The 26584-nt window shown below is 33.6% G+C and overlaps 1 protein-coding gene and 1 long non-coding RNA gene across 5 annotated transcripts in view; one reads left to right on the forward strand and one right to left on the reverse strand.

Moving 5' to 3' along the window:
- LOC142980921 (uncharacterized) overlaps positions 1 to 26584 on the forward strand; it is a 251338-nt gene that overhangs the window by 28586 nt on the left and 196168 nt on the right. The window lies entirely within an intron of this gene.
- Positions 1 to 26584, reverse strand: part of LOC142980919 (neural cell adhesion molecule 2-like) — a 177036-nt gene that overhangs the window by 19723 nt on the left and 130729 nt on the right. For all 4 annotated transcript variants that reach the window (XM_076126526.1, XM_076126525.1, XM_076126527.1 and 1 more), the window contains exons 5-10: positions 21264 to 21467; positions 18732 to 18883; positions 7307 to 7448; positions 5179 to 5309; positions 2673 to 2832; positions 524 to 680 (exon numbers count right to left, since the gene is read on the reverse strand). In XM_076126526.1, the coding sequence (XP_075982641.1) occupies positions 524 to 680; positions 2673 to 2832; positions 5179 to 5309; positions 7307 to 7448; positions 18732 to 18883; positions 21264 to 21467 (946 nt within the window). The remainder of the gene's footprint in view (positions 1 to 523; positions 681 to 2672; positions 2833 to 5178; positions 5310 to 7306; positions 7449 to 18731; positions 18884 to 21263; positions 21468 to 26584) is intronic.

Genomic DNA, 26584 nt, shown 5'->3' on the forward strand with positions numbered 1-26584 from the left:
AACCAAATCTTTTTAGTATGAAGTATAGTATGAAGTGTGCTATACTTTTTTATACTTCTATAAAGTACACTTTTTGACTGAAAATGGAACCCGTTTTTAAAACGTAGAGCAGCTCCGATATGCCTCTTATGTCTTAACGAATATAACTGCACCCGTTATATAAAAATAATAAAATAATGGTATTTATTATGGGTAAGAGGTAAAAATAATGAGCATATTTTCTTTAAAGCTAGTCTTATTTATAACTCGATAAGTCTTTCAGAAATACACATAAAAAATATGTTCTTTAATAGATAGGTAACCCCCGTTTCCTGAGGTACATTTAGCGGTATTTTATCTGTTCAATAGCGCTTAAGCTTATATAAAACTTACAATTTTAATAGAAGCTTATATAAAAGTTACAGTTTATGCAAATTATGCTGTAGTATGCCGCTAAATGTGCCTCAGAATCCGGGCATAAGTAAAATTAAGAATACAGTAATAACAATATAGTATAACAAAATACAATATGTTGGGGCCTTACCTGGGAGATATTTCAGTCTGCTCCCCGGAACTGTTGAAGAACCAGCTGAAGTAAGTGGGTGGAGGGCTCGAGTCTACCATACAGTGTAATACTACTGTCTCCATCTTGAGAGCTCCGTACACTTCGCCTTCGTTCACTGTCTTACATAGAGGAGCATCTGGGTGACAATAAAGTAATAACATTATTAAATAATTTTTGGATTGAAATCTAAGAATGGAAATTATTAAATTAATAGAAATGATTAAACGTAGAGGGCCTATGAGTATCATTATTATTATTTAGTATCACGTTATCCATTATTTTATTTCGTTAACGAATTTTTAGTTGCTCCATGCGGAAAAACTTGCCGTTTTTTATGGTTGAAAAACTACAAACAAAAATACGTTTTTCTGGTTTCAGTTATTTCTTTGCTTACAGATCTTAATTGAATACTTTATTCCAATCAATTTTGGAATCTCAAAATTGTCTAACACGATCTAACTTAATCTAACCGACAAATAATTTCCAAGAAATATTCAGCGAACACTCAAAATTCATCTTAAACCCCAAATGACATGAGCGAGGCCTTCAAAAGCCTTCAAAATTGCCCTAGTTTTGAAGTACCAATTGTCAAACCTTAGGCTAAAGCCAGGGACCTTGCTGAAACAATTACCTCAATAGTTTGCAAGTAGTAATAACACGAAATTGAAATAATTTCCTAACACTAAGATTGAACTAACAATTTGGCTTCCATGACACGTCGTCAGAGCGGTTAGTTTATGTAAATCGGCACTTACAGTTTAAAGTGTTGTAGGTAAATGTACATTTCTGGTTTGACATTGATTTTCAAGTTATCAAGTAGGTACAAAAAGTCAAATTAATATTTTTTTTTTCGTAAACTTCGTACAAAGTATTTCATTTGTCATAGAATTTCTTTGACTGTTTCGGAACAGCTCGTTGCTCGTGTTAAGCAACGCCAAGAAAATCAAGGCTTGCTATTTTTGATTGCTAATATATTCATTACAAAGAACGATTTCATATTTTAAAAAGCTGTTATTTGGACGCACATCTTGGAAATTTCCACCCATGTAAAATTCCTCCGAAATCTTTTTAGCGTTTCTCATGTACAGAAACACAGAGTAAGTTAGACAGACAGGCTTTCGCATTTATAATATTAGCATGAATATGTTTTTCTTTTATGTATTTTGACATAGAAACAGTACGAGAGCAGTAGCAGAGAGGGTATAGATTCGCGGAATTCATTTATAAGTCAACGTGATGTATTTTATATGATACCCAAGAAACACAATGAATAAATACCGCTATTTATCCTGATTCCTGAAGCTTCTCCTATTCTTGAAAGAGGGAAATCATTGCCCAGTAGTGGGATAATAAAAGAGTAAAGAAAGAAGAATCATCCCCAGTAACTAATCCTAAAATAACGTTTAGCACTGAAATAAACAGTACATTTTTATGCGCCAAATGCGTGAAATCGTAAATAAAGCTTTGACAATTTTAAGGCTGAAATTCTACCCCAATTTTATGTTACAGCTGAATGTTCTATGAATATTTGCAGTCGTTTTGCATGTGGGCTGCATATAAATTAGATTTTTTGTCATCGTCATGTTGGCGTCATAAGCGAGTAATGTGAAAATCGATACTTTTGAATATCATTCGTTCGTTGGAAGTCATCAGACATTGATTGTATGGGTTCTTTTAAATCACCAGTATTTTTAGCCAGCTTTTGAATTAGAAAATCGGTATACAAGTGTTATCATCTCGATCAGAATCCATTTTGGGGATCTCGTTGCAAATGCAGACCCTATTATCGATTGATGACAAGATAAACGGCGATGTCAAACAAAATATCCTAGACACGACCTAATATTTTATGTTTTCGTTATTTATTCATAAAGGAACATAAACACACAAAACCTTAGACTGACTGACAAACTGCATTTTTATGCATTACAAAAAATATTAGAAAACAAAAACCCAATTGCAAACCTTTGCCAATTAAAATTATTTAAACCTTTTTTCGTTCAATGAACAACAGTCATGTGTTGATCAATGAGAGCAAAGTTGACATTGAGGCAGCACTACTTGATCAAAAAGTAACTCTAAAAGCGTCATAAGAAAAAGGTCATAATTGCAATCGCAATACACTTACAATTAACTTGCAACGACACCGGGTTGCTGGTGGCACTTCCTTCGTTATTGTATGCGAGGCAGCTGTAGTCTCCCGCTGCAGACCTGGACACGCTCTGCAGCACCAGGCTCTGGTCACTCAAGATCACACCAGCGCTTGCGTTGTGTTGGATTTCTTTCACCTGTAAGAACAGATGAATTAAGAATAGGTACTGAAAGTGGTGGTAAAGAGCATCGAACAGGCATGAAATCTAATATCGCTGCGTTTTATTTCTTTTGATTTAGTAAATTTTGCTTTGTAATTGACAATTTATGTATTTGTTTTGGACTTTGATTAAGCAGTTTTTTTCAATTAAAATAACAACGCGTGTTTAAATACTTTGCGAACAAGTCCCTCAAACCATGAAATTATCACACAATTTTTAGAAACCTGCATTTCAATAAGTAAAATTCAACAAAGTAGAAATACATTCTTTAAAACATATTTTCAAGAAAGTACTTTTGATTTATTTGAAGTGAAACTACAGCAGCCGTTGCAAGTTCCTTTGTTTTTCAAATAGCACCTGACCCAAAACTGCAAGTAGTAAATGTAAGAACTTCGATACAACGTCACCGGAACAAACTTTATATTGTTTAAAGTGTAGCTAGAACTAATTTTGAGTTGGAGATTTATTGCAAATATTTCTGGTACAAATTCTAAAAGTTCTGCTTTAATTTTATGTGTCCTGTAGCTCGATTCTCTACTACTATCGACTACCGACAAACGACCTGTCGTCGAGAAAGGAGAATGGGCACTCCTGGGCGGTCGGCGGCCATTAATGAAAGTAGTGTCAAATTAAAGTAATGATAACTAGGAACAACTTTTACTAAGAACGTTTCGCTGCAATCCTTTCAGGAAACAATATATTGACATGTAAATATAATGGAATTTCATAGAACAAATACAATTTTTTCGTGTCTGTAATGCATTTAATGTTGTGTAATAACGTTACATCTTCTTATAACGATTGCAATGCCATCAAAATGAACAATAATCGTAACTCGTATCTATCTATCATATGGTTCACCCAGTTTCAAAGTTGTTCAAGCCGCCCGAATGTTATCTTAGTTGACAACAACCGGGACCGACTTTTTACGTGCCCTCGGAAGCACGGAGAAGCTCAGTTCAAATACCACAATGCGGTCACCCATCTATGGAATGACCGCGCCAACGGTTGCTTAATCAACAGATTGTTTACCGACCAGTGAGCGCAACTGGCTATGAACGCCTCGTTTTTAAGCTGAGCATTCAAGACAGATAAGTCGTCTCAGTGAATATATTATAGAAGAGCAAGATGTTTACTTGTTACGATATTTATATATTTACATGTTATGATTGTTCGAATATTAATAATGTTTACATTTGTATGCAATAATATAAATAGTACTTTTTATTTAATCTCCGAATATAAGCCAAAAATATGTTTTTATACTATTAAAAGTGCTCAAAAACAAAAATGTATTTTGTTCGTCATATAAGTGCGTCGCGGCAATAAAACTTCTACACGGTAATTATAGGACTAAACTACATTAAAAAAACAAAAAATCAAGTTTGGCCGCGGATCGCCCAGGCTCCATACTATTTTGCCCATTCTCCTTTTGTATGAAAATCTGATCAGCGCCTCTGACGGGCGTCGTAGGAAATATTTTCGCAGGACATTCTAAATGTCAAACTTTCGATGCTCAACAGTACCGACTGTACAGAATCGCGCTACTGTAGCGTAATTCTGTACCGTGTGTAATTTACTGACATTTTAAATGTAAAATTCTCGATTCTTGATACTATTTTGGTAGTCCAAAATTGTTCTTTCGGGGCCCGGTAGAGGCGCTAAACAGATATTCATGTAAAATTTCTCGATAGCTACGGTTGTCGATATTCGATAGTAGGTATCAGAAAATCGAGTTACTGATTAGCGTCAGTTTTCTTGTATATTTATAGTGGAAGCGTTAATCTTTATAGAATAACACACGAAGAACAGAAAGAGATATTAATAGATATTAGAAATGGGAGATAAAACCTTTGGCACAAGTCCGCTGTTATACATTAAGAAGCTTTTTATGAATAAATAAAACACACGACCAAGCTATCCAATTAGACTAGCAATCAATGACGTTAGATTTTATGAGAAGTTACTATTAATTTATTTAAAAAATCAGACAGAGTTCTACCTGAACGTCTAGACAGGGATGCATTTAAAACACCCACGTACAGCCATTCATAGTGTTAGTCACCTTTAACGGTAAATCCTATTATTTGAGGGTTAGATAACAAACTCAGATCACTATAGTCTGACAATTTAGTAGACAAATGCGTTGCAAATAACTAACTGACATAAGACCTATAATTAACTAACTCACTGTACTGACTAGTTACTAATTTCTGTACTTTAAATGTTTTCTTATATGTAACAAATATAAATGGTTTAAATTGAATTTAAAAACGACGACATATTATATTTATACTATTTAGCATATCGTATTTCACTTACCCCTTTATACCAAGTTAATTTCTTCGACTTGGGGTTGGCTTTAACACTGCACTCAAAGTACACGTCATCCCCTTCCTTGATGTAACTAGGGTTGAGGTTGGACCCCAACTTCAGGGTTACTATCGGCACGTCTGTTAACAAGCGGTAATGGGTTAATTGTGCAATTATGATAATTATAATTACTGGTAAAGGGAATCAAACTAGTAATCTATGAAGTATAGGGTGTTTGAGAATCATCGATAATTTTGGATACTAAAAGACACTAAATCCTTATAATATTAATAATAACGAAATTTATTCCTATTATTACACGCTTTAAGCTCTTATTTACTAGGCATTTTTAAATTTAAGATAATCAAATTATTAAGGGCCGATTTTCTTTCGACATATAATTTAAATGTGCTTTGTGCAGAATTTTTATTCTCTCGTCACTTTGTTTTTCAACGTTTTCAAAAACATTCTTTTTACACAGTTATGTGAAATGAATTCGAAGAAATTCAAAAATTATCCATACAATTTTTTTAACCAACTATTTTCAACTGTAACTGCCACCTGACCTTCTCGAAAACCATTGAGCTTTGGATTTCAGGAATTCTGTAGAAGTTTTTAGTTGTAGTTTCTGGTAACCAAATAACAGGGTGGATTTTCATATCAGATTTCTGGAGATTCGGTTCGATATTCCGAGAAATAGGAAAGGCCGACCTTTTGGCAACTGACGCATCAATTCAACTTTCAAATAAAAGTCTAAAATCATGACTTTTTGAATGAACATATCGTAGTGGTACATATATGTAGATTAATGACCAAATATTTTAACTGAAATGGAAGACATCGTGATGTAATCTTAAATAACTGTGAGTTCTTTTAAGCAGTTCTTGCAGGAATCAAAACTCTCGAACCGCATTTAACCAGCATAGGTGGCTCAAGACCTATCCTCTCACTTATCCTTGTAAGAAATCCTTGCTCAGCAGTTCTATAATGGGTTTGTTCATTAATTTTTATTTGATGATCCCAATATTTTTCATTTCATTTAGACTATGGCATTCAAAGACTTGGAAGGCGTGCGTGGGGCTGAAGTCTCTAGCCAGTTTAATATAATCAAGTACACTTTTGATATTAACTCTTTCATGCCTAAAATATAGACGTATAAGTATTATCATATGTATAACTAGCTGACCCGCGCAACTTCGCTTGCGTCACATAAGAAATAATGGGTCAAGATTTACCCCGTTTTTGTAACATTTTTTATTGCTACTCTGCTCCTATTGGTCGTAGCGTGATGATATATAGCCTATAGCCTTCCTCGATAAATGGACTATCTAACAGTGAATTTTTCAAATCGGACCAGTAGTTCTTGAGATTAGCGCGTTCAAACAAACAAACAAACTCTTCAGCTTTATAATATTAGTATACTTAGATATTACGTAAATCTAAACAAAATGCTATACCGCATATAAATTCAACTCCGTCAAAATGACGATGATTTACTGATCAGGTTTATTTGTATGACATTTGAAATGAATGATTTTAATTAATATTTGTGTTAAACTAAATACGAACGTGTCGTGACCACAACATTGTTGATTCGATGGTATTTTGGTGCTAATAATTTTAGAATTATTGGCTATTTGGAATTCATTTTGTACTACCAGAATGTTATATTGATTTTATTTTGTACTATTCAGCATATTCTTTGAGCTTCCGATCATTTTATTATAATCTGATGTAAGTTACGGTGCAACACGTTTTTAATCATGTAATTTTTTTCTAGAGGTCCTTTTTTATTATGTTTTAAAAAATTAACAATACCTATGCGCTTATTCTGCTAAAGAGAGGATGCAAATCACTTACTAGCAACTCACTTCTTCTTCTTCTTATCGTATGGTTAGTGGTCAACCTAGTGTCAAAGTTGTTCAAGCCGCCCGAAGGCCTTTGACGTGGCTTGACACTCATTTGACACAACTCACTATGACAATACCATAAATTGTAATAACGGTCACCCTAATATTACCTTTACCGAATATTACTACTTAAATGCTAGTTGTTCCTCATACACGTTCATACATCACCAGATTAGACTCAACCTTACTTTAAAGCCATTTTCTTATAGAAACTGGTCAGTACTTACAATGTACGTTCAAAAGCCACCGGTCCTCGATGACTGCATTAGGCACTCGAGGGTTCTCAGCTCTGCAGACCAGGTACTTCTCGTGGTCTTCTGCCATCGGCACCAGGTTCAGAGTACTTGTTGTTGCGTTGTTGTCCGAAAACTGTATAGGGAACAATATTATTATATTATTCTTAATGATAAACATTTAAATTGATAAGGGTAAGGTAAGGAAGAAATATTTGTTTTCAACTTGTAGTAATTCTCGAAAACTAGCATGTACAGATTCTTAAAGTCATTATATCTGTACCTCACGTTAACGTCTAGTAATCCAGGTACTATATATTTATAGTTCTTTATATTACGCATATTTTGGAGCAAAATAAAAAAAAACAATATCTTTAGGAGGTTTTCCTATCATACAATACAATCACAAATATACATTATTCCATGTCACACATGATATACAATGTCGAAACTGAAGGTTAATATGCCTTAACGAAATATTTATTTATTTCTCCAGAAACTTTGTTATAACACACCTAAACAACTTTTTATGTCAGTCTAAACATCCAAACAATATTTACTTGTACATAAACGGCCACAACAAACGGTTGTAGCCTCACATTGTCGTAACGGGGCCGAGACGACATCGCTGTAACATTGTACACAATGATGAAGGGTTATGGTACGAGGCCTTGCTGAATGAATGACTATGGTCTAGACTTACGTAATCTGAAGTGAAGTTTGAGGTAGAGGGGCGATTTATATCTTGCTTTTTTAACTTATCTTCGACGGTAGAGAAAAAAGGTATGAAATACATAGTTATCAGTGCCCCTAGCGGATATCTTAAAAAACTAGTATTTTCAAGTTCCTGGAGAAACGGTAACCAGTAGTAACAATAATAATGTCCCTGCCGATTCGGCTACGGCGGTCAGTTGCTTTGAAACTGGACAACGATGCAGGGCTTTGTTTATAGTGTCCAAGAGTGTTCCAGTAGTACTGAGTATAGAATACCGAGCTATCATAGTGCCCTCTACGTTAAGAAAATATTCCCACGCAGAGTTAATTTAAATATTTGCCTGATCAATATCTGAAAATGATGTCTACTAAGTATATTATAAAAATTGGTTTACCCTTATTATTACACTATTTCATTCACCTTCGAGTATACAGGTATAATATTACTATATACATACATGACGTAATAATTTATATTATTATGTAACCGATTACAAATGCGTATGAAAATTTAATGCAAATCGTTAACACCAAAATGCAATCTTCTGGATCAAAAGTGCGTTATGTGTATTACGTTTGATCCCAATGTGTGGTAATGATAACACAATATCGCGCCGATATTTCCCTCTGGGGTTCGACAGTACAGTTGCATACACTTATCTGGTGATATTAGTTTCATATGTTTGTTTGGGATTTTAGTGCCATAGTTGTCCTAATTAGTAGTGTAGTAGTTTAGTATTGTCTCTGTGGTGCATTCGGTATTGTGTGCGACTCGGGTTTCGATCGTGGGTCTGGCCAAAATTATTTCCTAAGTTTTTCTCCTAGAATTTTTTCAGAGATTGCTCGGCATTAGGAAGTTGGAGTTGTAGACCTCCGTGTCTTAGAAAACACTTTAAGTCGTCAATTCTGCCTTTGACCAGTCGTGAAAGTTTCGAGTTACATTCTCTGGAAAGACAAGTGTAAAAAGATGTTTCAATTTGAGTTGGAATATTCTCGATAGTTGCCTACATTTTGGTAATATGTCTGATAGTTCTAAGCAAAGATTCACCCCCTGTTAGCGGCAAAAGATAAGCGTATTTCATAATCCTTTGCCATACCTTCAGTAATAACAGACAACAGCAAAATTTAAAAACATTTCGTACCTCTCCTTTTTACCATTTTATACTCTTTCTCACAATATCATTGCGATTGAAAACCTAAGTATTAATTGACAGCTTACTTTTACACTCTCAATAGCACATTTCCCGTGCCCCACTTCGACAAACACAATAATCTCAACGTTTAAGATTTCAAAAATCTTATTGGCTTCTTTCGATATTATCTCGCAACCATTTGGCTTGTAGCCACCGTGCAAAGACTGAAATACGACAGCCGACTAAGTAATAACGTGGTCCTGTCGCCTCGGAATAATTTAAAAGACTATTACATTCTAGATTTTCCTTTTAGGAAACTGGGAGGTTTATAGAGGAAATGCTTGGAAGTAAATTAATTGGTGGGAAGATAGGTGTTCCATATTTTTATAGCGTTATTAATCTGTACATTCTCCGTATTTAATACTATTACTATGAAAGTCGGTTTATCTGTGACACCTTATTGGCTAGACCACTGAACCAAAATTGATGAAGCTTCGTATGAAAATATTTGAAGACTCCCGATCAAATTACATAATTTAGAGCTAAGACTTTTCGAAAATATGCGTCTCATAGCGGCTTTAATAGGACATGAAACTGCGTATTCAATTAGGGTTCTCGCGGGTCAACTAGTTTTTTCTACTTCTTCAAATATCTCCATAGCCATATTAAAATTAAATTAACTTATAGATTTACCAGCAAAAGTGTGATGGACGGACCGAACATTCCTAAAATTATAATTACTATGCATTCGTCCGTTCCATAATATTGTCACGTAAATTCACACATCAACTAAAACGTCAACCAATTAGTAAATAGATATCAACGTCATAATTATATTTATTTAATTAGTTTGTCATTGCAACGCAGAAGCTAATTAATGAATGTTATTAACTGGTATTAGTTTAAATATGACAAATCGGTATATGTCTATTTTTGATGCCATAATACTATTCAAATACTTACACGTACCCGAACACAAAATGAGTCAGTCTAATTTTTAAACGTATACTTATATGAAATAAAATTAAGAGAACAAAAGAGAAACGCAGTAACTTTCCTGTTCATAAAAAGAGAGTTTTAAATGTCGTATTGTTCATATTGTGTAACTATATCCATAAGATGAACAACAACAAAAAAACACTGGCCACTTTTCTAACCCCACAAAAGGTCCGGAGGAAGAGACTTTTATTTAAAGAAATACTGATTGGTTTTTTAGATAAGCGAATTGCATGCTGCTTGCAACTTACAGTAGTCAAAAAATTGATTGTAGAGGTCCAAGTCCTGACCTCTAGCGAACCGAACTGATCGACAAACGTGAAATTATAGGAGAAATTAGGTATTGTAGTCACTACCGCTCAGACAACACAGGCAGTCTGATAAATTAGAGCAAAGTGAAAAAAGATAATAATGTTACGTGCAGTTCTGCATATTCATGTATTCCGTATCGATGCCTCATCTGTATTCAATACTAGCAAGTGGCAATATCAATTGTTTTAATATTCTACCAGTTATAACATTGTAATCGCTTTACCGTCCGCTCATTAACAAGTCGTTTAAATGAACTGGTACATTTGTTTAATTAACACATAAATGCATTAATTCACGCCTTATTCCAATAATGTCCATAGGTAGAAAAACGCCAATGACTACAGTTTCTATCAACTACTTTCCTTCATTAAAACATCTTGTCATGGTTGCTGTGCTGGTAGCGAATAATACATAGCAGAACTTCTTAAAGAATGTAGCCTACTCTCTACTCTCTCTACGGCGTTTCCAAAGACGACGAAATTATATCAAGGAAACTAATTTATCATATGTATGTTTAATTGTTTACGAATCATTTAGCTACATGGGTACCTCCAAATCCATACTAATATTATAAATGCGAAAGTAACTCTGTCTGTCTGTCTACTACTCAATAACGCCTAAACTACTGAACCAATTTGCATGAAATTTGATATGGAGATATTTTGATACCCGAAAAAGGACATAGGCTACTTTTTACCCCGGGAAAATGACGCATAATGGGAAAATTAAGGTGGCGGACGAAGTCGCGGGTAAAAGCTAGTAAAAAATAAATCTCTCTTTCGCTTCCTGTCCGCTGTGGAGTCCGCCAAATGGTCATCTTATTATGTGAATAAGATAATAAACAAAATCACATACTATTTTCCGTTTAAAATTACGATGCCTTATTTAATTTCAACGTATTTTTGTCTCATCTCATACAAAAAGCTACTCAAAGCAGCTGTTCCACAGCTGATCACGTTTACAAAAATATACAGCACAATACATACAAACAAAAAGTGTCCGATGATCGAGCGTTGTTTATACCACGTCCCAATTCATGTCTTAATTAAAAGTTGAATGGCATTTATTTTATTTCAATATTTTCCGGTTAAATGTAATGGATCGTGACGTCATTTTGTATGATCGAGTCTTTTTGTATCGTCAATGTTTGTATGTGTTTTTAATTATGAGTGAATATCATTGTTTTTGATACGAGTTCAGATAAACAAAGTTAAGTGATCAATTTTCATTTGTTGTTATTGTTTTGTAGTTCAGCTTTTGATGATATGTCGAATTATTTGATTGAGTTTTTTTATTTGACCATTTTTCATGTTACAATAAAAACATGCCATGCTGATTTGCCAGGTTTATGCAATATTTATAAACAATAAATTATTCAAGATTTGCTTCATTGTATTCGGCTAGCAAAAATATATAAATAGTTTTTCTTTGATCAACAAAAGATTTAACATAGTTTTAGGTAAGGTATACCTCGCAGTATCTCGTATGGTGCAGTAAAAAAAAAAAACATATTTTTATTTGGGCCGACTTTAAGGCAGTATTTTAAAATTTGTTTTTGGTTTCATGCTCATATACAATATTACTACTACAGCGTGTTTAATGTTTGTTAGATCGATATTTTTTTACGGTTGGCGTTTTTAAGTCCGAACGTATACATTTTGACTCGTTTTTATGTAACAATTTAAAATAATACTCGATAGTTTCTTCAACTTTGAAAGAACAGGATAAACATGCTTGAAATATAACATACGAAAGTTTATTCAAATTTTGTTTTAAAATTCTCGACGATTTGCCAAAACGTTGGGGTCGAGCCAATATACTGTTAGACGCCCAATTGATAACCGAACGTTTTGTTCATTTCGTGTTCAAAGCTACGCCATGCTGTCCCATATAATACGCGGATTTATTGATTTTATTACGCATTCGTGGCTCACGCTTAATATTTTTGGCTTAATACACGAACTAGTCGAACAGTAGACCTAATTCTCGTATGGTTTTATGGACATTGGGAGTAGCTGCATGTATTAAGCATTGGTATATGATTTTATAAAGAAACAAGGAGAGGCAAATCTGAAGAATGTTTTTGGAGCATAATTTTCCGGACATAATTTCTGTGCACGATTTTCTTATTTTTACCACGTTACTACTACTGCGGCTGGAGATTATGAGTTTGATTCTTACCTTGTTTTGAAAATATTTATGTGATTAACAAATAGTAGCAACATTTTCATATAAAGTCCCTTAACATAATTATTGATAGATTTAAACTATGATCGTTCCACTGCTGGACAATAGTGTCCTCCTGGAATTAGGGAGCTAATTCCAGGTGACTCTGAGAGAGAGGTTATCTCTAGAGTCCTCCGCTGGCTCAGAGTAGGTTAGGAACTGTGCAGGGTACAAAATATAATTACCAATGTAATTCTACGTGTTATTAATAACTTCATATTAGTAACAAAAATACGTACTCCAAACTTCTATTCAAAATCCCTCATAAACTAACCAAGCACGTCTCAATTTGAATGGTTTGAGCGTCTATTTCTACTCAGTATAAAGACAATGGTCCCTTCAGCGTGTCGCACACGGCACTCAGTCGAACGTCGCGGTGACAATTCAAGAGCTCCTTTTGTTGCGCACTTTGAGTTGCATCGTCGTGACGGCGGGACCACTTGGTTGTTGCAGTGTTGATATTGAATTGATATAGTGATGTGAAAGGAGTGAGTTAAAAGTTTGAAGGGATGTCTGATGAAGTTTTGAACTGTTACTGAGTATTTGTATTTACCTACCTACTACCATTAGCCTGATTTTTTACTATTATCGAGTGTCGACAACCGGTTTGTTATCGAAAAATATACGATCATTTGATCAGTGCCTCTAGCGGACCTCGTAGAAACTATTTTGGCAGCACATTTTAAACATAAAACTCTCCATACTCGCTGGTTTCATCGCGCTACCAGTTTAGTAATTTAGATGAATTCAAGATTTTCAATTAGTTTTAGTGGTAAATTTATCGAAATCAGCTTATCGGCTGTATTTTATTGTGGTATGCATTTATCACACAGTGAAAGTTTTTTAAAAGGAGGAGGAAAAAAGAGAGGTAACGTGAAAAACAGGTTTATGTTTATACTTATAATATTAGTTATTTCTGTAGTTATGTCTTCAAGCCAATAGTCGGCCACGGTGGTCAGTTTCATTGAAACCAGCCAAGGGTGTTGGTCTTTTTTATAGTAAATTGCTAGTTAGTAGTGTCCAAAAGTCTTATCCAATCAACATATAACACAACAAAAACTATTTCTCGGTTCTACAAAGCTAAAACCGTACGAAGTTGTACCCACGCAAAAACAAACTACACAGAAAGCAATTACTGCTTACGTCACGTTTCACGAACTGATGTTTATTTCTACTTTATTATAGCAAAGAAATACAAACGATTATATCAATTCAATACATTTTGTGTCAGTATTTTTCAATATTGAAGTTTAAAATGTCAGTCGCAACGTATAACTATTTAATTTCTATTTTTTTTTAATTTGTTTCCAGAAGTTACGAAACGAACCGTCTTTATGAACCCCATATTCTAACCCCCAAACCTCTTACTACTGCTTTTATTTATGGCGAGATACTGTCCCACAATTACTAAAAGGCACTACTTTGTGTCTTTTAACCTAAAACAATTGTTTGCAAAATATTCATAGATACTTAAATTTGTTCCTTGTCAAAAACTAACCCAACTACACTTAATATAAGTAAAATACAAATATTTTAGCAACCTTAGTCAACCAAAAAATATTCAAAGCGTTAAAATAATATCACTACTTTCTGTATTTTTTTACTAAAGTTGGTAAACTATTTACCATACAAAGAGCTATATACCAAACACTAACCTTTACCATACATGCCTATACATAGTCCCATTTGGGAATTAAATCCGAATCCCTCGATATTAGCTGATTATAATACAAAATTACTGATAACAGATTAAATATTAAATAATTTATTATGAAATAATAGCTTTAACTCATAATGGTTAAATACTGTTTAATTGGATGAAAAATTTAATGTTAAACTACAAAAGTAATTATAATTTTAGTGTTGTACAGGGTGTTTTATTTTAGGTAGTAAAAACAGTATTAACGTTGACTATCGGATTCATGCGACTCTGCTTAATTTTTTATGAAATTAAGCCTCATAGGTGACGATTTTCTAATATAAAATATCGTCTTTGAAAATAAAAAATCCTTATGGTATCTACAAATCATCAAAAACAGTTTAGTAATTTACAGTAAAAAGACACCGGTTTTTGTACTGTATATTACTGAACTGTTTGTAATAATTTCTAGTTTCATTAGTCTTGCATCTATAATATTAGTGTGTAAAGTATTGATATAGAAACTTCTTAAAGGGACTATCATATAGTTTTTAAAATATAAATGCATAAGGATTAAATTGTGAAACTGGCAATTCCATATAAATGTCGAAAGACACCGAGAATCCTAATACAATAATATACAAGTAAAACATTTCTTATAATGCAATACTAAAACAAAACAAACTTAGAAATTAATAAACCTATTCCCAAGGAACTCTAACCGAAATCCAATTAGAAAAAAAAAGCGAAAAAAGTCAACAAAAGCTACGGTAAAACAGAGCGTAAACTCGCCCTTAACTTGACATTATACAGGGTGTTGTGAAACAAAGAACAACTAAATGAACAAAGAAACAACACCCTATTGTTTCATATGACGTACAAACTATAATTAATAACTATAATTAGCAGACTTAATTATTTTGGCGAAGAATAACGAAAATAGTGAACTGGAGGTGTTTTTTTTTTCTTTTTTTGTTTTATATTCATTGTACGGTGTGATTAAAGAATAATAGGTTTGGTGGTTCGTTTGTGTGGTTTTTATCTGTATCAAAGATATTATAGAATAAACTATTTTCTTTGTTTTAGCTTCTGAAGGTATAAAGCTAAGTTTTTTAGGAGATGACTACGATAAATATAATTAACAATGTTAGTTAGAGCTTAAAACCTGTAAATTTGGCGAATTTTAATTAAAACCAAGAAAATGATTGTTCCACATCTGGCCACAGCAGTAGAATCATTTGAAAGCTGTTAAATTGCGTTTCCGTGCGATCTTTTGCATCACCTTTGAACCAAGTGATAATGATTTCCCGCTGTATCTTAAATTCGAAAAGGATGCATTTTATTTCATACATAAAATCACGCTTTTTTAAGTAGCTAGTTGTTTTGCATGTGACAGATCCATACATCTTGTTAAACAGGACGTTTATTACGAGTACCACGATTCTCGGTAGCTGTATAATGTTTCATAGCCACTATACCACACCTTTTTTCTTATGAACGATAAAATATTTCGTCACGTCAATTGCCTTTTCGTACTCAACCAGGCATGTTTCTATCACGTTAATAAACATCAAACAATGCGATACGTGTTTGCACAAATGTTAGTAGATAATAATGAGTAATTCATTAATTACTGTAACTCCCATGCGAGTGCCTCCTTAATTAGTGGTTTATTAATTACAAATCATAGCCGATTAAATCATTTGTAGTTGTGCTTGCATTGTTTGTAGATATTGTTGGTAAAATTAAAATAAATACGACAAAATTACGGTTAAATAAATATAATACAAATAGAATATTTGCGAATCATTACCGTACCACGAATAATGTAAATATAAAAAACTAATTGACATTACCACAAAAATATATATTATTACTTATTAGGGAAGTATTGTGTGCCAAATGTTTATAATAACAAAGATTGCATTTTTGATAGTTAATATTTTAGCCGTTTTTTTCGACGCCCAAACGTGGACCATTTTATTTGTCGACTAAACATTTTAACGACCTTTAGAAGTAATTAATAACTGCAATAGAATCGGTTACCTATATATCGATCTCCTTTTCTCTTTCTCTCTTTTTCTCTTTCATGCTATGAGTCCCATATAACAAGCGGGGTAGTTAACTAATTCAGTTTTGTATCATGTACAGATCAGAACTACAAGCTTCAAACTAGATCACACGACTTCAAATCAGTCATATTTGCATCCCAAACACAAAGTTAATAACATAATCTGAACTAAACTATCAAATTAACAGTAAACTAGATAATATTGCCGAATTTAATTAAAAACCTTCACTATTCAAAGTCTGCTCGTATTTGATTTTGGTAAAGCAAATACCAGATTATTGTTGCCAGTAGATTATTAATACTGAACATATATTTACTCTGAGGCTGTTCAATCAACAAGGGCTTATGCGTGGCTTAGGACTGTAATCAGTTCTTGAACGGCAGTAGTGATTTCATATTGAAATTAATTGAAAGTTCACCAAAAATATGTTGAGGTTTCGTGTTGATGTTAGTAGGAGCTTGACTTTTGGATACGAAAATAAATGAAGTTGTTAAATATTTGATTGAATTTATGGTAGTTTTGGGCCTGCAAATGTGATTGTAGAATATTCCCAAAGCCATCACCGTACCATTGTAGGTGAACCTTCTTTTTATGCGAAAAAAAATGTGAAAATCACATTTTTTTTCTTCGGAATAGAAATTTGTGGCTTTGGGAATATTCTATTGACGACGCAATATAATATTGCGTCTAATATTCGGAAATTACCATGTACATCAAAATAATACACAAAAAATCTTAAACCTGACATAAGATGTTAATTTGTGAGATATTCCTTTCAAAGATGATATTTAACAAGATCAATCAAACCTAAAAGAAAACAACCAAAATAAATTGACATACATATAACAAAGCTTTTGTTAAGAATTCAAGAATAAAACTCTAAATGCACCAACTATGACGATGTAGATAAATGTGCCTCTAGTGGTCCAATTTCACATTAAAATTTGGCCTTTGAGCTTTCTATCTCAATGATTGATACTTTTAAAATTTAAATCAGTTTATCGGCCTTAAAGTAACAAAAAGAACCACTCAAATATCAAAGAAATGTTTTGTTACCACTAAGTATTTGAAAGCTATCGATATTTTTTATGGAATGCCTATCAGCGCCCCAAACTTACTTTTAAGGAATTTATTCGTCAAACCTTTTTTTTAATCGCGATCAATAGGTACTTTAGCGATAGGACATATTGAATTTTAAAAATCGAGAAATCTGTGTTGTCTGTCCACAGCCTGGTAGCTATTCAAAACTGTTTTATAAATAACACTAATCAACGTCTCTTTCATGTTTTTAATTTATTTTTAAATAAATTTTATTATTAAACTTTCAAAACTCGATAGTGCCGAGTGGGGGAAGCGCGCTGCAGGTCAACTCTGTAAAGTACAGTATCCTGAACTCCGCAACAAGCTGAAGAAGACAATTTCGTTTTTAATTACCGTCTTTTTGCTTTCAAACGTTGACCAACTGTGGAAGTTTCCCCTTTTCCTACAAGTTGAATGTAATCAGATCCTCAGACGTATCTAAAGCACTTTGTGTAGTATCGCGTTCGGCAACTTCGTTATCGTTTACTTAAAACTTAAGTTGTCAAGACGTTACTTTATGTATCACGCGTTTCTTCCAACTTGTGACAACTTTGCCGTTGCGAGTAATATTAAAATATGCTTACGTATTCCTTGAAAATATTCCTTTGACACTTTTTATACAGTTCGTACAGAAAATTATTACCTGAGTCACATGAATTTGAAATTATTATGAGTGTCTTTTAAGTCTTTGGAGTGACATAACAAGATAATGGATACAGAAAAAATGTTGTTGAAAAAGCACAGTTAAAAATCCATTACGAGTGTTTTTTACTAGTTGTTGGGCAACACATTTGGCACTCTTTCCTGATAGCTCCAGTTATTGTTTCGGTGCAGTTAGTGGAACAATATGTAGGTATGTTTATTTCATCGTTTCAACACCATTTGTGCTCGAATAATGGCAAACGTTGAACGATATTATGACAATATTGTGTTCAAAGATAAAATCAGATATCAAAAACATTTTTTATAAAATCGGCTACAATTTTTGTCGAACGGGGAGGTAAGAAACTTTGTTTCACGAGGTTGTTATTTTCAGTTTCATGTAAGAATTGGGGTTTTGATACAAAAGGTTTGCTTTAGTGAAAGTCAAAGTCAAATGAGCTCGTTATCTCATTCAGGGTCGTTACTGCTTTACTAGAAACGGGTATTTTCTAGGACAAATGTCTTTGAAGTTTGAAAATCTGGTGATCTGCTATCACGATTCCAAAACACAAGCAGTTTCATTCAACACAATGAAGGTTACTCACGTTCTTAGCACTCCTCTTCAACTGCCTCCCACCCTTCCACCAGGTGACCAAGGCCTCAGGCCTGGATCCCACTGCTCTGCATTCCACGTCGTAGTTCCTGTCAGCAGACAGCTGCTGCCGTTTGTTCAAGATCTGGACGCTCAGTGGCCTTACTGCAACAAAGTTAGTTTAATTGCAAGGCTGATAAAACTAGAATTGGTTTTTTAGAGTCTAGTTTCATGTTTCACCGCTGAGCAAAAATACAATCTCGGATTATCGAAGTGTGCTTTAATTGAAGACATTTTGAGATAACAAATAGATCTAGAAGTTCAGGGTAGAGTGATGATGGACTCATCAAAACATAAATATTTTGGGGACTATGTAAGCGTTGGTTTTCTAAACCACTGGTTTTTGTCGTAAATTAAGCTTAGAGAAATCGTACACTATATTATGCTTCATAGACAGTTTATGTAATGTCTGGTAGACAGTATTGTAACAATGATGGCTTTACCAAATTGATGGGTTACTCAAGTAACCCTATCAATGACTGGGTTTACCAAAAAAACCATCGACTAGTTGTCAGTAGTAGTAGTATCACGATATTGCGTCTGCATTAAAAATCTACTTTATTTCTTCTGTGAGTCGAGAATTTCATATCCTCTATACGAAACTAATTTTACGGTACAATTTTCTGAAAGTAATAACAAAAAGTATGAAAATCTGAAATGTGAAACGTAGTTCGTGGAATTTCAAATAGCAAAATTTGAATACTAGTACATAAACAAAGAAAGTAGGATAGTGTAGCGTTGACACGTAAAATATGCAGTAAGCGCGGTAAAGCATTGCAGCTGGGGTCAAGAATTTGTTGGGTGGCCATCTTCAAAGTTTCATGACTTATTTGGTGAGCACCTTACGTCACTAGTCCTCATATTGAGATTAATAAGAAAAAATGAAATTTGCATATATCTTTATAATAAGAATACTAAAACTTAAAATAAGAAGTTTTTCTTTTCTTTTTGAGTTATACTTTTCTGTCAACACTTGCTTTATGAATAGACTAATAAATAGTTGGACCTCGAGGTACAATTATGTACCAGATTATGTACAAGATTAGCATAGTTAAATATAAATGTAGGTCAAAGACTTCGAAATAAAACAAACTAACAAACTTAAAACAATGTATTTACTAACAAAACAGATTTATTATAATCTGTATTTCTTAGAGTATTACGCTTAAACATCTGAATCAAGTAATTGAAACCAACTACCGGATTTGTCCAGTCGGAAACTTCAATTGAGTGCCTGCTTATAATAGAACCGAAAATGGCCACTTAACTTGAATCAGACCGTTGGAATCAAGGATGTAAAACATTTACATCACTTCACTATTATTTGTTCTTATGACCTGTTACGACCTACTGCCAGTACTATAGTGTATCGAGAGTTTGACATTTAAAATGTACCGCAAAAATAGTTCCTACGGCGCCCGCTGGAGGCCCTTATAATTTTTAGTACAAAATTACCTGAGTGTTATATGGCTATCGATAGTCGATAGTATAGTAGGAAATAGCCCCATTTGATATAAACATGTTCGAACAGATTTTTTTGTGAAATAGAGTCGCACAGTTGTCTTTTACTACGACAGTCTCATAACCCCGGCACAGTACCAAACTCCAATCCTTCCAATCAAATCCTCGAAATTACAAAAAATCAATATCCCTTTACCCGACTGGGGAATCGAACTCAGGACGTAATCAACAGTCGTGTACAATACCGACCGCGACACAGAGATAGTCAGGCAAGTAAGTGTCCTAGTCTATTTCTGTAACAAACTGCCTGTAGGTGTCTCCATTGTTCTACTTGGAATGACTGAACGACCTACATTGAAGAGCTAAACAATAACATTTTTATGACTCGTAAAAGGTTAATACCCACAACAGTGTTTCTATCTCGTTGACCTCAGAAATGCATAACATTTTTAGCTTTAGAATTTTCTATTTTCCAAAGTTATGAATAGATTTTTCAAATATTGCTTGCTCTTGTTATTGGTCTTTTCTGGGGTGCGCTTCGCGTTATGGACACATTATATTATAGTAGTATTGTGAGACCTGCGAGCGAAAGCTTTTTATCAATGAATGCTTTTATAATGGGATATCATTTTCATAGGATAAGTTAACAGTCATTTTAAGACTCAATATAAAATGTTATAGCAAAATTGACGCCAATTTCTACGTTAAAAACTTGTTTTATATGGTGCTGTCAAACTCTTCAATACATAAAATCGCTTTTTTCCCATAGAAGTAGGCAGAGACCAAAGAACGCCACTCGGTACGATTCTTAGAAACTTCTATTACCTCATGTACATCCATACACTTTGTCAAAAGAATATTATGCTTTTAAAGGTGTTGAGAAATTTTATGAAGGTTAGGCCTCCATCCAGCAGTAGTCGTCTTTTGGTTGACATGATGATAATGATGATTATTTTTTTTAAACTACAAATATCAAGCTGCTAAGTAAATCTTGGTGACAAACATTGGTTCCAATGCAACTTACAATTAATATCCAGTATCACAAGCTTGGTCTCCGGAGCCGCCAGGTTGGTGTTGGAAGCTTGGCAGACGAGCCTCGTGTTCAAATGCTGTCTTCCAACATTGGGGAAGGTCAGCGTGTTGACTGTGACGCCGTCTGGACGTTGTTCGTAAGAGTCGTCAATGACGGTATTCTCGAGGTACCATGTGAGACGAGGGCGAGGGTCTCCTGCGAAAGAAAAGATAGATTTAGTTTATTATTGTTAAGACGGTAGATACTGTTATTATTGTAAAGGTTAGGTTAGGTTAGCTATTCGGCGTGCTGTAATACTTTACTCAAGAATAACATTATAAAGGGTGATACATCAGCGTATTTCATACACTCTGGATACACATACATACATACATCATATCACGCCTTCACCAATGGGCCACTTTTTTTCCTATACCTATAAAAAATAATCGGGATAACAAGTGACTGGTAATAGAAGTTTGCAATGTTATTGAAATCAGTTTTGGTCACTAGTTAAAAAAAAATATAACTTTAATACCTTAGACTATTCTGAAGAAGAATCTGAAGCAAACTTCTAAGAATTTATCGTTATTCCAGTTTTATAGGAACAACCAACTATCCAATTAACGCTTTACGTTCGTAGAAAAACTCAAGGTGAATCGGACTCTGCTTTGCTTAAAAGAAACACTTTGAGTTTCGAGATGTTCCTGAGAGTACTAGCTTACATATTTTCTACTTTATTCTTTCAAAGACTGTTATGTAAATGAACGAAAATAAGACAAACTACTTTAGAAAACTACTACAGGCCGCCCGCGACTTTGTCCGCATGGAAACCCTTCCCGTGTTAATCCTGGGCCCTCGGGAACTCCGGTATAAAAAGTATGTGTTATTCTTCAGCTACCTATATATGAAAATTCATCGTAATCGGTTCAATAGTATTTGCGTGAAAGAGTAACAAACATCCATACATTGTCACAAACTTTCGCATTTATAATATTAGTAGGATTGTTGGTTCAAAAAAGACAACATCAGGCTACAGGAATAACAAAACTTTACATTGTTTTTAAAATTCAAGCGTGATCAAAAACGAAGCTCAAATTCGAAATATTACGTATTCCATTCCAAACAAAATATGATTATTCGTAGAAATCAAAAAAGGATTTCGGTGTAAAAAAAATTAAGGCACATTTTCTCTCAATAAAAAAGCTCCTTAAGAGATTTAAAAACTTCTTAGAAATAAAAAAATAAGATAAAATGTTCAGCTTCGCGAACATCACGCTTTATTTTGACACTCTTATCTGAGTCAGACCCCAGGAGAAATCGTCACTTACGCAGTTTAAAAATTCATAACGGATTTACTTTTAAACTTTTGTAATTCTAATCATTTGGCTGTCTAAATGTTTTTATTGAACCACTATTTTAATATCTCGCTACATGAGCGTGGAAATTGAGCGAGCATTTTATAAAACACAATTGAGTGAATCCAATGTGAACTCTGTTTTTCATTTTCTATGCATCATGAATTGGAACTGTATAAAATTAAATTCTAAAAATGTTATAGCTGCCTTTTACTACTTTTGTTTTCAAATTACAATATGCTGTAGTAATATTTACAAACAAACATAACATTTACTGATTGAAATAATTTTGACGACATAATATGTGCTTTTCGTTTAATTCAGCTACCACTATGTACGACGTATGTGTGATGGGTTCAAAATCCATACAGAACAAATATTTGTAACGGATCTGTTCATCCTTTGTGTATGTAAATTGTATGCTTGTAAGTTCTCTCTTATTAAAATATAATTCTTAGTTGGAATCTTTTTTTTCAGTAACAAATACATACATAATATCACGTCTTTTTCCCATAGGGGTAGGCAGAGACCAAAGAACTTTCAAATCCGTACATCTTGTCATACACTAAATTATAATTATTCTTATACGCACTACTACAGACACAATAGAACCTTTGTCTGCAGACAGTATTTACTAGCAAATATCGAGAGTTTGACATTATTAAAACCTACTGCATAAATAGTCCCTATAGTGCCCGCTAGGTGCGCTGATAATTTTTTTTTAAACAAAAAATGTCGATGTCGATACTAATTCCAAAACGGAATACTCCTAAAACAGCGTTACCTAAAATCTTCCATCAACTTCTTAAATAATTTATTCCTCATTTTTCGTTGTTATTTTCTGATCAGTGTTCAGGGTAACCGTCCTACGCAAGTGCCAATTGAGAGGAACGGCTTACTGTCGGTACGCGACAACAATAAATTAATTGAGCTTGTTTACTGTCCGTCATTGGTTCGTATAATGAGCCACTTGGAATAACATTTTCAGTTGAATTTTGAATTAATTTTAAGGGCTTTTAGATAGAAATGGAAAACAAAAACAAAATTTAAAAGTGGGCCTTTTTATGTTAGTAATTAGTAAACTAGGGGAAAAAGGGGAGAAATAAGCAAACACACAAATAAAACAGACGGTAAATGTCGAATTGCATAGGCAAGTCAAAGCAATCGCAAGGTTAGGTTTCAGTGATATACGTAGGAAGCTGAAACTTTGACTACAAGGTCATAATGGTATTTTTAAGTATCTGCTTAACTTCATAGGAATAGGGCGTGATAATATACACTACGTAACCAGTTTCATTAAACACTGTTTAATGAAATAAACCTGATAATATATTTTTCTTTTTCTTGAATCAATCCTGTTCCACTGCTGGGCAAGGGTCTCCTCTAGAGATGAGACCGGTTAAGGCTTGATTTTAAAGGCCGAATGCATTTCAGAAATCTAAGATTATGCTATGGTTAACCAAACATTTGTCAAAGTATTCATGGTTTCCTATCAACAAAAACACGACACACAAACAACACCCATACATCCGTTACTATTTCTTCTTCCTAATACATTACCGCATTGCCAAAGCGTAGCATACAAAGTTATTTACAAGATTACTCAATGTACAATACACATCAACGCTCTCCCCGATTATCTGGCAGTTTCACAAAAATACAATACTTTGGATTATATTTTCTTCCGCCCCCAGTAAAATGATTAGTTGACCTATTTCTTCAGATTGAGGAAAAACTCCGTCTAATGTTATGTTATAAATATAAAGTATAGAAAAAAATCTTTAATAAGTAAGCTCTCACAGGTTTGGAGAAAATGTAATTTGTTCTGGTTGAAAAATCTTGTGTTTGAATGAACTGGCACTGTTGAGTTCTTTTCGAGAAACTGTCTTGTTATCATTTGACGCGGCTCTGGGGGTTATATCTCAGTTAGATTGTGAAGTAGGTTATGGTTTTTTTCAGAAAGATTATTATAACTAATATTATATTAAGTGCTTTAATATACTACTCGTAATTAGGCTTGATACACACATATTCGGTTCTGCACGTTCGGTTTGGATCGAACAACAAAATGAATCGACTCACTTCTTCGGCTTTTCCGATCGGGTTCATTCACTCATGTTTGCTGCCCGATTATTCCCGAACCGAATATATGTGACTGTGTAACAAGTCTTAGTCTTTTTGCTATGCTCTCACGGTTAAACAGCTGACCCGACTCTGCTGAAGTATTTATTAAAATAGTTTTAAAAATCTGTCAGCGGTAAAAGGTATTTTTAAGTCGCCGATTACTTTGCAATTCATATGAGTATGGATAGAATACCGAAAAGTAATTCACATATCTTACACTGAACTCCCAATTTGCCTAAACAATGTTCGCGTTAGTTCAAACATGTTTTCTCATCGATTCTCGTGGGTAAATTAATTGAACATTGAAAGCCAAACTTTATAGAAACATTATGACAACAAGTTTTTTACCCTACATAAATAAAAAGCCTAAGAAACAAGGCTTCATTTACAAGTTTTAGACAGCACCTTATTGAGGTTGAAAAGCGAAAAGATTCAATACACTATTACGAAGTTCGTAAACATCAACATTTTTCTCAAGAAAGCAATTTTTCATTTTCAACATTTGGACAAAAAATATTCTTTTGGCAATGTATACTGACCTGCCAGTTTAGTCGTGTACAAATCTTTATCCTTTATTTCAGTAACTTAGGTGTACATTTAAAAAAAATATTAGCTTGTCTTTGATTTTGGGTCTCCAACTTTCTCTTAACAATATTATGTTAAGTAAAGTTTTAAGTTAAATAACTACCTTATCTATAAAAAGGCTAGCTTTCGCACAAGACAACGTCCGCGTAGAAAAAATACTTTGATTCATAAAAATATCCTATGAGCTATTACAATTTATGACCAACCTGAGAGCTAAATTTCATCAAAATCATATCAGTAGTTTTCACATAAAGGAGTACCAAACATACATCCATACTCACAAACATTTTCATTGACATGTATGAAATAATGGATAGTTTTATTGTCCCCTCATTTTCTTTATTTCCAAGTCTAGACACGAAATGGTGCCGAATCTTCAATTTTTAATGAACACGTCATTATCATAAATGTTTTACGACGTCTGGGACTAACTATCGGTTGTAGAAGAGTTCTAGGTTAATGATAGAACTACAACAGTTTAAAACGTTTTGTTCGTAAAGGCTTATTAGACATTAAATTTTAAATTAGAGAGGCTAAAATGGGACCTAATTTAGTACAATCTAATTTTGTTTTCTTTAATATGGCTTAATTAAGTTTAAATATCGTTATCCTTGATTGTAATTATACAGTTGGTAATATAAAGCCTTGTACGAACTAATGATTATTTTCAACTAGCAGCCCGCTTCTGCTTCGCCCGGTCTAATAAGCTATTTTTTTTAATCTTTACAGCTTTTATACATAAACCTTTCAAAAAAAAAGGATCAAAATCCGTTGCGTAGATTAAAAGGTCTAAGCATACATACCTCGTACATAAAGACATAGTGACAGACACGGGAAGCGACTTTGCTTTATACTACGTAGTGATGTTATGACAAAATATATGTATCGGCAGCAATTGCAATTACCTACTAATGGCTTATAGAAAGCTAAATAGGTGTGTAAGTTTCTAACTACTTACGTACAGCAAACCTAAAAGTTATTATATTTTCTTTCATCCAAACTTTAACTATGCAACTTTAAGGTAAAAAAAATCTATTGTTTTTTAACTTATCAAAGGCGTATACATGTTGTAAGTTGTAGTGGAGCATGCAAAGTTATTCAATCAGAAGTCGAACAATGGAGTTCTGTTTGTATTCAGGTCGTAACGTTGTTACTGTACAACGCCATCTGTTGGCGGGAGTTGCAGTTGCAGATACGTTTGTGAACTGTTTTTGTAGGTTAATGTCATTTTATGAAGTTGTTTTAAAATTTAATATATACTTTGTA

This window comes from Anticarsia gemmatalis, chromosome 19, assembly GCF_050436995.1.
Source record: "Anticarsia gemmatalis isolate Benzon Research Colony breed Stoneville strain chromosome 19, ilAntGemm2 primary, whole genome shotgun sequence".
NCBI lineage: Eukaryota > Metazoa > Arthropoda > Insecta > Lepidoptera > Erebidae > Anticarsia > Anticarsia gemmatalis.